Below are 14,794 nucleotides of genomic sequence, written 5' to 3' on the forward strand. Positions count from 1 at the left end.
GGGGTGGAGAAATGTCCTTGCAAAAGAGGGTGAACGCGAGGGTGTGCGTCATTGGGGGCCACCAGGAATCAGACTCTAGGTGGAAATCTGTGAAGGAGAATGGACTCTGTGGAAGAGAAAAGAAGGAAGCAGCAGGGGCAGAGGGAGATGGTGAGCTGTGATCAAGTCCAAGGAAAGCCGTGGCCAACACCACAAAGGCACTGAAGGTAGAGTGGTCCTTAGAGAGGCCCTGAGGCGGGCCAAGATGTCTAGGACTTCATACACCCAAAGGGGCCGGCCCCTGAGGCTTCCTGCCCGTGGCACTCCGCAGCCCAGAACAGACCTCCACTGGAGGGGCAGCTGGGTGGTTCCCATGATGTCCACCAAGGGTTTACATGCTGGCCTTCCCTAAGAATGCTCCCAAGCTTCCCATCACAAAGAAGACAAAGAAAGATGCCTGGGCAGCCCCCCTCACAGTGTCCCTCCTGAGCATCCCCTCCCTGTCTGGCCAGCCTCTCCCTCCCTCCCTGCCCTGGCACAGCTCCTACCTGGATGACCAAGATAGCCTCCTGACCAGTTAACTCCCTTCCTCCCTTACACTCTAAACACCAACGTGTCTGCAGCAGCCTCCCCTCTTTCTGAAACAGAAATCTGCTCCTGACACTGCTGCTTAACAAACACCCTTCCCTGATCCCATCAGCAACACCGAAACCCAGCCCCTTGACGTGGCTTCCCAGGCCAAGCAAAGCTTGGCCCCAGCTACGGCTCCAGCCACTTGCCCCATCACTTTCCTCCCTGACTCTCAGGACCCTTATGTGGCTCTCTTGCCTCCGGGCTGCCACACAAGCTGTCACACCTGCTGCACACTGTCCCGTGCACCCTTGCCTGCCTCTCCTCCTGTTCTGCTCACTCTTCAGCTGTTTGCTCCTGGAGCCTTCCAGAACCCCAGAGCCTGAGCTAAGTGTGTCAGGTGGCTCCACACAAATCCATGGCACCTCAGTTCACCCACTGCAGCACTCTGCATACCAGTACAGGTGTCTGTCTGTCTCCCAGAAAGCTGGACCCATGTCCTCTGCACCCAGGGAGGCACACAGAGCCACAAGCTCAGCCCCTCACAGTAGCTCAGCCATGCGTTTTCTGGGCTGTGTTGCTGAGCTGAGATCTGGAGGGGCAACAAGAAGGAGGAAAAGGAGGGCTGCAGCCTGAGGTCCTCGAAGAGACAAGCCTCAGAAGAGAATGATGCTCTTAGCGGAAGGGCAAGCAGCCCCAGGCCCACTCGGCCAGCTGAGCCTGGCTTGGAGAGTGCCCTGCCTCAAATGCGAGGTGGACTGGGGGCCGTGGAGCCTGGGGGAGGCCCAGCAGGTGCCTCCCTGCAGGGCTCCTCTGCACAGGCAGAGCCCTCCACACTCCTGCCATTGAACAGAACGCAGCGTCTGTCTTCCTCCCTTCCAGAACAGGTCTGCCCACTCACAGCTCAAGAGAGCTGCCCTTTCATTTCTTGAGCCACGCCCCCATCCAGTGCTCTTTGTGAGGATATTGTACTTGTTTCTCAGGTCAGAAAACTGGGTGCAGAGAAAGGCCTCACCCAAGGTCCCCGCAATTAGCAAATGGCAAACCTGGGATTTGAAACTGAGTTCTGTCTGCTCTGAGCACCTGGAACTTTGTGTGAGGCCTGGGCAGGCCCACCTGGCAGAGCCAGAGCGGATTTGGGCTCAGTGAATAGACCACAAAGTCCCTATCTGCAACCTCTGTGATCCATACTGCCTTATACTAATATGGGTGACTATCTTGTGTAACTACCCCCATTTATATTTAATTTCATTCTGGGGGCCCTCAAGGCCATGGTTTTAAGAGCCACCGTGTTTCTAAGTGAACATCTGGTCCACTGCTTTTATTTTTTATTTATTTATTTTTTTTGTATTTTTCTGAAGCTGGAAACGGGGAGAGACAGTCAGACAGACTCCCACATGCGCCCAACCGGGATCCACCCGGCACGCCCACCAGGGGTGAAGCTCTGCCCACCAGGGGGCAATGCTCTGCCCCTCCGGGGCGTCGCTCTGTTGCGACCAGAGCCACTCTAGCGCCTGGGGCAGAGGCCAAGGAGCCATCCCCAGCGCCCGGGCCATCTTTGCTCCAATGGAGCCTCGGCTGCGGGAGGGGAAGAGAAAGACAGAGAGGAAGGAGAGGGGGAGGGGTGGAGAAGAAGATGGGTGCTTCTCCTGTGTGCCCTGGCCAGGAATCAAACCAGGGACTTCTGCATGCCAGGCCGATGCTCTACCACTGAGCCAACTGGCCAGGGCCTGGTCCACTGCTTTTAAATGCTTCTCATGCTGCGTGGACCCTGGGTCACTGCCCACTGCTGCTGGATGACCCTCCCATTACAGCTCCCTCCACAACAGCACCATCATCACCCGCAGTAGTTGCTCTGGGTACAAATGGCCAAGGGGAGAGGCTGGCAGCCATGGTCATCCATCAGAGGCATCTCTGGTTATCCCTGTGCAACCCCGAGGGGAAAGGCATTTTTCTCCGTCCAAATGTCTGCATATGCCATCAGGAAAGAACTCTGTGTGGCCTTGCCAGTCCTGGGGCTGGGGCTTTCTGATAGGCTGAGCTTGGTCATGTGACCACCTTCGTGTGGACCAGGTGAAATCATTCTTGACCTCCTTACAGGGGATATATGGAATGGGGAGGGGCACTTAGTTCTACAAGAAAGTGTCATTGTAAAGAAAAATAACAGCTATCCACATAGGGCCTTACAGAGCTTCTGGGCTGGGACACCATCACTGGTCATAGGGGCAGGGTCCTTGCTGGGGGTGGGACATGGTGTGACTCTTAAGGAGCAGAAAGGAAGTGGTGAATGCAGGTGACCAACACAAGCCATCTGCAGATGTGCATATCCTGCAGTATGCATGCATGCAGGGCCAGAAAGCCCATGTATTTGCACACCACTCTCCACATCCTCTCCCAGCCCAGAGGGAAGAGATGTGCACCTTTGCTAACAGATAACACCACATTTGCACAAAGGCAGGAACAGGGCCAGAGAGAATCCCCAGGCACCTGAAGGAGCTCCACCCACCGTTCCCCAAGTGCAAGTCCAATCCTATCAACAATTGAATCAATCAGAAAGTGGAGGGAGAAGGACCAACCGCCTCCATGGACTTAACTGTGGTCAACAAAAAAGTGCCTGTGGAAACGAAGGGAGGAGAGTGAAAGTGTGACCATCAATCCAGAAGATGGGTGTAGACTAGGCGAGTGCCACATCTTCCTGGCCCCCCAGGGTGGAGGCTGTGCACCCCTGGACAGGCAGAGGGGACGCCCTGGAAGCAGCCCTCACCACCCAGGGAGGGGATGGAGAGTGACCCCGTGCCCTGCCCTTCCATGGCGTGCTCTCCAGGCCTCCCGGCTCCTCGCCAGACTCAGCTTCTGTTGCCCACAGTGGTGACTCAAATAATAATACATACTCCCCGAGCTTCCTTCCTTCCTTCCTTCCCAACTTCTCCAATCTCCTATGGATGTTTCCTGAGCTCACTTCCCCAAAAAGCAACTTACACTCAACTCCTCCCAGGCTTCCTGTCTGGAGGGACTCAAGCTAAGATAATGTGATAAACCAAGAAAGTACATCTGGAAGCCTAGAGACACAGCAGCAGGGTGGATAACCCTACAGGCTTTGGAGTCAGACAGTCTGTGTTTGAATCTGCCCCTACTAGAACATAAATATTTAACATTAAAATGAGTGTTATTTATAGCCGTTAGGAAGTAGATTTCAGGGAAGACAGAGCTGGAAACTCTAGAAACAGGAAGATGGCTCAAGAAAGATGGGAAGCTTTTAAAATTCTAAGAAGGTACAAATAATTCATTCCCCTGAAGCAACCAGAGAAACCCTGTGGCTTCCCAGGATGTGCCCCTGCCTGGGCAAAGCAGAGGACAGAGGTCCCACTCCAGCCTGGAAGATGGGTGTTGGGAGACCAAACCCCAGAATATGCAGCAGCTTGTGACCGTCCCAGGGACAACGGGAAAAGCTTTGGTAAGGATGTCGGGGAGGAGAGGGCAAGCGGTGCTGTGGCCAGCTCACAGGGCCGTAGGCTACCCACAGGCCACTGGAGAAGCCAGACTGGTGAGCTCCCACTTTACGCCTGTCTCTCCTGCCAAGCAAAGGTTGTAGAACATGGAAGGTGAAGACAAACAGAGTTAAGAGAAATCGACACTCAACTAAAGACCTGCAGGCTTTCGAGCTTGACAGAGTCACCAGGCTGGTAGAGGCCCGTGCGCCAGTGAGGCTTAGTTTGAGCTCCACGACCTATCAGCAACCTCTGAAGTGAGGGCAGCAGGCAAGCAGTGACTGGGAGTGGGTTGCAGGGCTCTGTCCTTGGTCCCAATGTGTTTTCCAAGAAACACAATAGAGACCCAAAGCACAGAGAAGGCTCCACACCAGTGGTTCTCTCCCCAGAACACTTAGCAAGATCTGGAGACCAGTTCTGGTGATCACAACAGGGCTATGTGTGGAGGTGCCACTGATACACAGTGGGCAGAAGCCAAGGCTGCTGCTGCCCAGCTTCCTGTGATGCACAGGACATTCCAAAACAGAGCGTTATGTGTTCCAACATGTCATAGTGTCAAGGTTGAGAAGCCAAGCTCTGAGTGGGTGATGCTGAATGAGGCAGGCAGCTACCAGAGTCCCCACTGTGTGCTCTGGGAATGCAGAGGGAGAGACACTGAAGTGTGTATTCCAGTACAAGAGACAGAGACAGGTGGCTGGGTCACAATGTGAAATGTGCTCTAATGGAGGGGCTGTGAGAACATGGGTAAAAGTACCGCTGATCCCTTTAAGCTGTGTGAGCAGAGCTTTGAAAGATGAATGGAAGTCTGGCTGGGATACAGGGTGGCTCAGCAGTAGAGCATTGACCAGGTGTGTGCTTGTTACAGGTTCGATTCTCGACGAGGGCACACAGGAGAGGGGACCATCTGCTTCTCCACCCCTCTCCCTTCTCTCTCTCTCTCTCTCTCTCCTCTTTTCCCTCTCCCACAGCCATGGCTCCATTGATTCAAGCACATCAGCCCTGGGCACTGAGGATGGCTCCATGGAGCCTCTGCCTTAGGTACTAAAAATAGCTCAGTTGCCAGCAGCCCCAGATGGGGTTGCCAGGTGGATCCCCATGGGAGAACATGCGGGAGTCTATCTCCCCTACTCTAACTTAAAAAAAAAGTTCTTCCTGTGCACTCAACGGACCCAAAATGTGGACTGTTACTTTGTTTTAGTAAACTTGTAGGCTACAAATTAGTCCAAAATAAAAAAAAGATCATTTCAAAAAATAGCTTATGTTTCCTACCATCAAGTCTGACATAAGCCTTCAGGGAGATGCACCTTGCTCATGCCCCAAACGGAGTGCACACCCCAGTGAGATGTGTACTAGCAGATGAGCTGGAGCCATACGGAGAGGCAGGCAGTCTCAGAACAGGAGTGGCCGCACTCTCCCTAGTGGGGGGTGTGCCTTGTGTGTGCGATGCTCTCCTTGCACTGCTAGAAAGTTGAGCCAAACTGGGGGCAGCGGCAGAAAAATAAAGGGGACACGGCAGTGTTCGGGCACATCTTCTGCATCCCTGCTTGGTTTTCCTGTCCTCTTAGTATTAACCATTCTCCTTATTCTCTATTATATTGAGGAGAAGATTACAAGCCACCTTTAAAATCCTTTCTGCAGCGAAGTAGGGCAAAAACACAATGTACATGTTGACATTTGCTTGATAACCCAGGATGCTCCTTATTCTCATTAGACACTGGATCACAATGAAATCTTCCTCAAATCCTCTGTTGTCCTGGTAACTGTGCTCCACTTAGGGAATGGAGAGGCTGAGACTGCTGGAAAGGATCCGGAAGAACCAGGGCTTATTAAGGACTCTTCTGATGTTCATAATCACACAGTGAGCAGTGCCAGATGGCAGCATGGAGTCGAAGAAAAGCCCTCCCTCTGGTTACCCCGACTGCTGTGATGAATTTGGGCTCTGCTGCCACTAAAAAGAGGCTGTGTACATTATAATAACAAGATTGGCTACAGCACAGCAAAAATATTGACAATGAATAGTATTTTGGATAATCATAGATTGCAAATCATCTTAACTGCTTTCAACTCTAACAGATATAGAGTCAGATGAATGGTAGCTGGGGAATTTCTTAAAAGTGTCAATTGGTGTGAATGAATCAAGATGGCTTTGAAAGACATACATTGCTTAGGGATTAAGGCCAACTGGAACAATTAACTCAAAAAAATAAAATAAGCCTGACCAAACGGTGGTGCAGTGGATAGAGTCGGACTGGGATGCAGAGGACCCATGTTCAAAACCTTAAGGTCACCAGCTTGAGCGTGGGCTCATCTGGTTTGAGCAAGGCTCACCAGCTTGAGCCCAAGGTCCCTGGCTTGAGCAAGGGGTTACTCGGTCTGCTGTAGCCCCCCGGTCAAGGCACATATGAGAAAGCAATCATTGAACAACTAAGGTGCCACAACGAAGAATTGATACTTCTCATCTCTCTCCCTTCCCGTCTGTCCCTATCTGTTCCTCTCTCTATCCTTCTGTCTCTGCCGCACAAAAATAAATAAACAAACAAACAAATAAATATAAAAAAGCCCAGAGCTCAAGGGAGCAGCTCCCCTTTATTGAATGCGGCAGATACACTTTGAGCCCAGGGCTGTGCAGGGAGCCCTGCCTTGGCTCCCATCTTCTCTCACTCCCTGCAAAGAACTAGTTATGCTCATGCACACTGTGTACACATGGCAGCTGGAAATTCCTGTGAGACAATGTTTGTAGCAACAACACAGAGGAAAAACATCTAAGTAGCAATCATTGTTATTTTGGCTCAAGAGATTGTAGCAGGAATTCTCTGAGTATGAATCAGCTTAGTGTTTAAATCCTGAAGAGAGTTGCTCAAGTGGCCCATAAGGTGCCACTTCAGGCAGAGGTAATGAAAACACACCTAGTACAGCAGGATGAAAACACACCTAGCACAGCAGGACACACAATCACAAAATTTGTCTGGGTGTTATAGGGAAAAAAGTACAATTTCTATGAGCTTCCTTCCACATGCTCCCTGAGTCTATCTGCTTTTATACTCCCACATAAAACTCATCCTGTTTTTTGGAGGTGTGAATGGGACAGGAGGTATAGTGTAAATAGTAAGAAAAGTTTCAGCTCTGGCCAGTGGTTCAGTGGATAGAGCATCAGCCCAGTGTATGGACATCTGGGCTTTTACTCCTGGTCAGGGCACACAGGAGAAGCGACCATCTACTTCTCCTCTCTCCTCCCCTTCTCTCTCTCTTCCCCTCCTACAGCAGCTCAATTGGTTCAAGCATGGCCCTGGGAAATGAGGGTAGCTCCATTGGAGAGCATCAGCCTTAGGCACTAAAAATAGTTCGATACTTGAGCATCACCCCTGATGGGGTTGCCCGGTGGATCCCAGTCAGGGTGTATACAGGAGTCTGCCTCACTATCTCTCATCCTCTCACCTATAAAAAAGTTTCTATTAAGACATTGCTTGTCATATTTTAACTGCAACTATGAAAAAAAGTGTCACAGGCAGGTGCAGATGTTCCCCTAGGGTGAGTGGTCCGCAGCACAGAATTCCATTCCTTCCTTGATCATTTGGGAATCACAAGAAAAAAGCAGATGCTTATGAGAAATAACTTCTCCTCTTCCGGTCTTTTTTCCCCCTCCATGATCTTTAAGGACTACTGGAGAAGGTATTCTCCAACTCAAATTCTTTACAATGTATAGCGATCTGGAAGCTATTTAGAAATGTGGTTTCTCAAAACAAAATATCAACAGACAGTTCCCAGCTCCTTGGATTTCCTGCAGGTACCACCATTTTTAAAGTGGCCTTCACCACATTCCTCCAGTCTGTAAGAATGCAACTTAACGATGCATAAAACTAATTATTATAAAATAAGATGGAATCTGTATGGTAGCTGTTCACAATGTGGAAAATGACCTTTTTTCATGGGCTATTTTCTTTTCAAATGCATGCCCTCTTCGCCACCCTTAATGCATTCTGTATATGTAGAATAAACACCCCTCGCAGCAGGACCCGGACTCAGAGGCCTTAGAATCCAATAAAAGAGTCCTGCAGTTTAATGGTCCTTAAATGCTCAACATCTTTTTCACTTAACATAAAATCCATCCGATCTAATAGCCATGACTGAATTATAGATATATAATTTTTTTTTCTATTAAATGTTAATCTTCTGACTTGGCAAAGCAATAGAAGGCTCTAAATTATTAAGAAGGCAATAACCTCTCTAAACTCTTTCCGGAATGCAGAATATTCCCAGGATTGCTATCCCAGGAGAAAAAAAAAATTGCAAACCTGTTAAAATAAAAGTAAGGCCCATTAAGTACATTTGATACCAAATATCATTTATACGGGGCAAACTTTTATTAATGTCTCTCCTATTTTAGAGAGTGGAAAAAAAAATATTCACACACACACACACACACACAACACTGGGGAAGCAGCCCTCACAGGCCTTGGCTCTTTCTCATCTGCACATGACATTTTTGTGACCTTCCTTCTTCGCTTGGCTTCATTCATCACCGATGTTTGTCCATGCAGGCACACAGGATAGAAATGCCCTCGACTGCCTACGAGATGCCACAGGCTCAGTTATGCTAAATACAAGTACTCTCTCTGCCCTGGGAGTCATACTGGAAAGCTACCTCTGCTGCAGCCTCACCTTTTAGAAAAAATACTTCTGCATTCACGACTCTTGTCAGCCAAAGACTGCTCTCTGCGGTAAGATACAGAAGCCATGCTATGAGGCAGACTAGCATTTACCTGGACAGGCTGGTCTAGACAGCCTTGTTTCAAATAGCCAAGGCCCAAAGCATGGGAGAGCTTTTCCAACAATGAAGTGTCAGATCCCGCCAAGTTGGAGACGTCGAAACATGAGCAGAACTGCCTATTTTCCATTTTGTATTTTGTGCATGATGTATCTGGGTATGATATTATGTTATGGTGTCATTCATGTTTTTCTCTCTAAAAATTATTCACAACACTTGGCAGCTAGACGGAAGGCCTAGGTCCTTCTTCTCTGCCAGGTGTGTGCAAAGACATTCTACATGGTAATCACTTCAGTGCCAAAGGTAGTGCCGTTACTCCGATACACAGAACATGCAAGAGGAGGAAAGATCACCACGTGGCTAAAGAGTCTAGTAATGAAGACAATAAAGAGGCAATAAGAAGTCATCGTCCTCCACCGCTGTGGAGCATGAGTCAAGAGATGCTTGTCAGCACTGCTGGCTGATGATTGGCATCAGTGTAAACGGTCAGACAGGTCCTTGTTAGAGGACAGCTGGTGACACTGGGGAAACAAGTGCTTGCGTTCTAAAGCTGCAAGCCTTTATTTATTTATTTTTATTGATTGATTTTAGACAGAAGAGAAAGAAACATGATTTTTTTTTAAATTAAGTGAGGTGAGGAGGCAGAGAGACAGACTCCTGCATGCGCCCCGATCAGGATCCATCTGTCAAGCCCCCTACAACTGGTGATGCTCTGCCCAACTGGGGCCGTTACTCCACTGCTCTACCTGAGACGAGGCGTTGGAGCCATCTTCATGCCCGGGGCCAACTTGCTCGAACCAACTGAGCCATGCCTGTGGGAGGAGAAGAAGGAGGGGGAAGGGTGGAAAAGCAGATGGTCGCTTTTCCTGTGTGCCCTGACTGGGAATCAAACCTGAGACATCCACAAGCTGGGCTGATGTTCTACCACTGAGCCAACTGGCCAAGGCTAAGAAACATTGATTTCTCGTTCCACTCATTTATGTATCCCTTGGTTGACTCTTGTATGTGCCCAGACTGCGGATCGAACTTGCAACCTTGGAGTATTGGGACAACACTCTAACCCAGGGGTCTCAAACTCAACTCAGCATGTGGGCTGCAGAGCAAGATCACAGCCATTTGGCGGGCCGTACTAGGTCTACAAAAGGCAACTGTTACGCAACACTTTTCAGTGTCACAAAACGACCAGAAACTGTAGTTCGCGGGCCGCACAAAATTGTTCGGCGGGCCGCGAGTTTGAGACCTCTGCACCTGAGCTACTCAGCCAGGGCTAAAGCTGCAAGACTTTTTAAGCAGTAATAACTCCATGCATTTCAAATAACAAAACATTTTAAAGTGTATAACATTTGACTGGGATCAAGAAAAAAGGTTAAAACAAAAAAAAGCCATAAGAAATTCAGCTAATTTATTCTGGAGTTCTACAACAGCACAGGTGTAGCGAGTGATCAGTCATTGCAATGCGAAAATTTAAGATGTTCATAGGATGAATATTTGGTTTTATGCTAATAATTCTTTATAACAGTGGTCCCCAACTCCTGGGCCACGGACCGGTACCGATCCGTGGGCCATTTGGTACCGGTTCGCAGAGAAAGAAAAAATAACTTACATTATTTCCGTCTTATTTATATTTAAGTCTGAACGATGTTTTATTTTTAAAAATGACCAGATTCCCTCTATTACATCGGTCTAAGACTCACTCTTGATGCTTGTCTCGTAAGTTCAACAATTATATTTAAAAATACCACAGTTTTTATGCCAGTCGCATAATTTTATTTTGTGCATTTATCCGTCCCACCCGAAAGGCCGGTCCGTGAAAATATTTTCTGACATTAAACCAGTCCGTGGCCCAAAAAAGGTTGGGGACCACTGCTTTATAACATCGATCCTCTGTCAAAAGGAATGAGCTTTTTTGATGAATCAGTAGTGATAAGAAAATGGCTAAACAATGGAATAGGAATAAAGTTTTCAACAAAGGACTGTACTCCCACGGGTTCTGAGAGCACTCACATCTTAGACAACCAGTCTTCCTTCCTCTTGGCCAGAAGTTCCGACCTCAAGGTCTTTCTGAACCAGGACAGTGCAGAGAACAGCACCCTCATTATCTATGTTCCACTTGTTTATGGTCTAAATAGCTTTAGCCTTAGGTGTTGTAAATGTCATTTTGGGCTCTGATATCAAAAGGTAAGGGAATGAGAGGCTGGGATGAATTCAAGGCCACTTGATACTTCCTTCATTCAACATAGTAACTGAAAATGGCTATCATCATCTGCACCTTGGACCCCACAGGTCTCTGCACCAAACTCTCCAAAGAGCAAATGGACTTGCTTCCTTACAAGGATGCTCAAGACAATATTCCACAGAAAATATTTTATTGATGGTTGAAGACAAAATAAAATCGACATAAGGTTCCCGCCCAATCTTAATATGGAAAATAATGGCACTGGGTTGTGAGTGTCCAGTTAAGAACTTTCTCCGCACCAGAGCTTGGTGGGTGACCTAACACTCATAAAACAGAGCTCATGCTGTTGAACATTCCAGACGCATATCACAGAATCCACATGTTGTTGATGTAAACTGCATATATCTACCTAAAGAATTAAGTATAAATCTAATTCTGATTTTTCACTGTTGTTTCTACACTGAAGAAATACATGGCTTCTTCCTGGGTGGGAAAAGCTATGTTGATGCTCCTATGTCATTATACAAAAATGGATCAGAAGTCTGGTTCAGGGTGCTCAAGAATTACTGCTAAGGCACATTTTGCGATTAAAAAAAAAAACTTGGTGAAAATAATTCATTTGCAGTCAAATTAGTAATTTCCAATCTGAATGGTAAAGAAATAAAAATAACAAAACATAAATGTTCTTTAATGAGATGTAGTTAATAAAAATGGTTGGTTACAAGAGAGTATTCACTATAAATATGTCCAATTTTATTGTTTTTCTCACTTTCTATAGTCTTAAACTTTATTATATTATTGCACTTTTGTCTAAAATCTTTAAGATGTTTTCTAAAACCAATTCTCTCATGTTAATTTTGCAAGAAAGCTAAATTTCACATTATTAATCTCATTAGTACAATCCTCCTCTTAATAAGTACAAACCCTTGGAGGACACATGTATAATGAGTGCTTGGTTACAATAGTAGCAAATGTCAAAGTAATTGCTAAAAAAATCTAAAAATTTTGACACTGAATAATTGACCACATCATTTATACTTCTCTAAATATTGTGGCAAGAAAAGTCACCACAAGTGAAAACTAATATACTATTGTGGAGATTACAAGACAATTTTATTATAATTTCCTGATATAGTCCACACTGGCCTGTTCTTAGCCTTAATGTAATTTAGCACTGCAAACCATTATTAAAAAGGAATTTATTTTAAAAGGCATAAAAGTTACTAGTGTATGAAGAAAAAAATTTGTACTTCTAAAAGAAGTCAAAGGCACACATTAAGTTACTTCAATAGAAATGCGACTTGGCCAGCCAAGTTACCATGCATTTTGTGAGGGCGCCTTTAGTCTCATGGCTCAGACAGAAGATCTAAAAGATCTTTTGATCCACTTAAAAGTGGCGACCAACCAAATTAATGTCTCTGAGAGAAATCTTTAAGCAATTTTTTCAGCCCAACCCCTCTTCAACCCCACTCAGATGGCTCGTTTTATCGGGGACTCAGGGTTTAAAAGCATGAGGCCAGCCCAGGACAAAGAGTTCTTCTGTTTGCCTGACCATAAAATGAACACATATGGAACATAAGATTTGGACTAATATTGAAAGACTCAGTAACATATTCATCTAGCTTTTAAAAACCTACTGATGGGACCAAATACATTTTATTTCAATTATACGAGCACAGGAAGGCCCAGAAGGGCTGCACGGTCGCCACAGCCCGCTGGGGACCGGCAGGGGACAAGACACTGCGGGTGGGCAGTGCAGACGACTAGCACACGAGCCCCTGGCGCATCTGTATGATCTGGAGCAGAGCCGCCTGCACGTCTTCGTCCATGTGACCCTTGAGACAAAGAAATGGGAGACCGAACTCATGTCATCTTCATTTACACGAGAATCCTAACGAAAGGCAGAGAGGCCCTATAACAGGGTCTGGTTGGTTGTGGTTTACCAAATGCCAAATCCTCACCACGTTGGTTATAGCCTACTGGATTTACTGGAAAATGAAATAGAGCTCTATCGTGTAAATAAACAAAACTTAAAAGCAGTACACTCCAGTTGCTCTTAATGTCTATTATCAGAAAAGATGGACACACTTCTCTCTTATAACAGCTCGGAAGATTAAAGGACAGCATGAGTTATATAAATAGGCAAAGTAACTACAAGGACATGTTTATTCTTGCTCCTGCTCATTTTTTTAAATCAGAAAAGTAATTAATAAAAAAGTCCCCATATTTATCTACTTTACATAAATAGAATCAGACATATATAATTTTGCAATTTTCATTTTTACCTGGTGTCATAGAAATCTATCTCAAGTTATTTGCCTAATTATTTGAAAATATTGTATAACATCCCATTGTATGACTATATTATAATTTCTTTACCCATTCCTCAATGACGGGCATTTTAAAGTATTTCCAATCTTTCTGAGCAATTCCTAGAAAACAAATTGATAGGTCAAAAAGCAAGCTCAATTTTAAAGTTTGCTGCTAAGTACTACAAATTTTTTTTCCATGGAGGTAACCAGTTACACTGCCCCCAGCAGTGTATGAGTGCCAATATGCACAACACCTTGGCTGATGCACGGCCACTGTCCTGTTTAATATTTGCCAACCTTGTAAGTGAGAAATGGCACCTCCTTTTTTACTTGCATTTCCCCCATTATGGGTGAGGTTGAGGTCTTTCTACATAAATGCCAGCCATTTATATTTAGAAAAAAACATGTTATACTTAAAAAGATGGCAAGAGGGCTAATTAAATGCAAGTCAATATGGTGGGCTTATTACAGCTCCCCCTTCTTTGCTGGAGCACTCGAATAGGTTTCAGCACATTTCCTATTAATATAAAAAGTTTTGCCTCCAAAATCTGTTTTTATAACAGCAGGACGTTTAAATTTCAAACATTAGCCACAGTTGACTAAACTGAATTTCTTAGTTAACATTACAATGTTAACTAAGGCAGAAGGCAAGGCTGTTTCAGATGCCAATAGCTTTTGTTCTGTTTCAGCAGGAGTCAGTGGTAAATCCTTTCAGAAGCAAGCAGACAGAGCAGAAAGGCTTGTGAGTTTGCAGCAACTTTCGGGAGAGCACATGTGTCCTCCCTTGGCCAGTATCAGAACTGAGTGGGTGCCTCACCTTCCCTAATACAGACCTGTACTTCCGACCATCTCCCCTCCCAAACTTCCCATTCTGTGGTTCCTCAACAGTCTTCACCAGTAATTGAAATATTCTTTCCAACTCTACCTACCAAAAACAGATTCAGTATTTTCTCTATCATACTATTCATTCCTGTCTACTGGATTCCTACCCATCTTCTACAGAACAGGCCGGCTTTTTGATTTTAAAAATTTGACATCATAGCTTCTTCCTCTGTATTATTTTACCCAGTTCTTTTTTTAAAATTACCTTTCTTTGAAATCTTCTCTCAACCCATATGTTTTTTATTTGAGCCATGTGGCCTGACACACTTTAAATCCTAAGCAATCCTCTTTTCTCTCACCTGTCCTCTGACACAGTCTCTTTTAGTACCTGTCCCTGAAAAACCTCATCTGAGAATTTTGGAGATGCTGATCACAGGGCTTCTGCAGAGCATCACTATAGTACCCTTCTTGTGTGAACATTTTCTTGGTGACTTCTTTTTTTATAAAAGAAGCTTTTTCATTACATACCCAAAGTAGGGATTTCTTAATCTTATGCTCCGCTGAGTTTTAAGGCTTACTAAATAAATACAATTGATAATCTCCTAACAGAACCAAATTTTTCCTTCTATTACTACATTTCTGTGCATAACTTTTTGTCATTTTTGTACTTTTATAGCATTCC

General features: G+C 45.7%; 1 protein-coding gene across 4 annotated transcripts in view; it reads right to left on the reverse strand.

Annotated features, from left to right (window-relative positions):
- Nucleotides 1-9,458: 9,458 nt before the first annotated feature.
- The window catches only part of UACA (uveal autoantigen with coiled-coil domains and ankyrin repeats), a 106,143-nt gene continuing 100,807 nt past the window's right edge, over nucleotides 9,459-14,794 (reverse strand). For 3 of the 4 annotated variants that reach the window (XM_066387930.1, XM_066387928.1, XM_066387929.1), the window contains exon 19: nucleotides 11,135-12,813. In XM_066387930.1, coding sequence (XP_066244027.1) covers nucleotides 12,742-12,813 — 72 coding nt within the window. In that variant the 3' untranslated portion in view covers nucleotides 11,135-12,741. Of the gene's footprint in view, nucleotides 9,615-11,134; nucleotides 12,814-14,794 lie in introns of those variants that run through there. The other variant, XM_066387927.1, reaches the window with a different exon arrangement.

The sequence above is a fragment of the Saccopteryx leptura genome, chromosome 6 (assembly GCF_036850995.1).
Source record: "Saccopteryx leptura isolate mSacLep1 chromosome 6, mSacLep1_pri_phased_curated, whole genome shotgun sequence".
Taxonomy (NCBI): domain Eukaryota; kingdom Metazoa; phylum Chordata; class Mammalia; order Chiroptera; family Emballonuridae; genus Saccopteryx; species Saccopteryx leptura.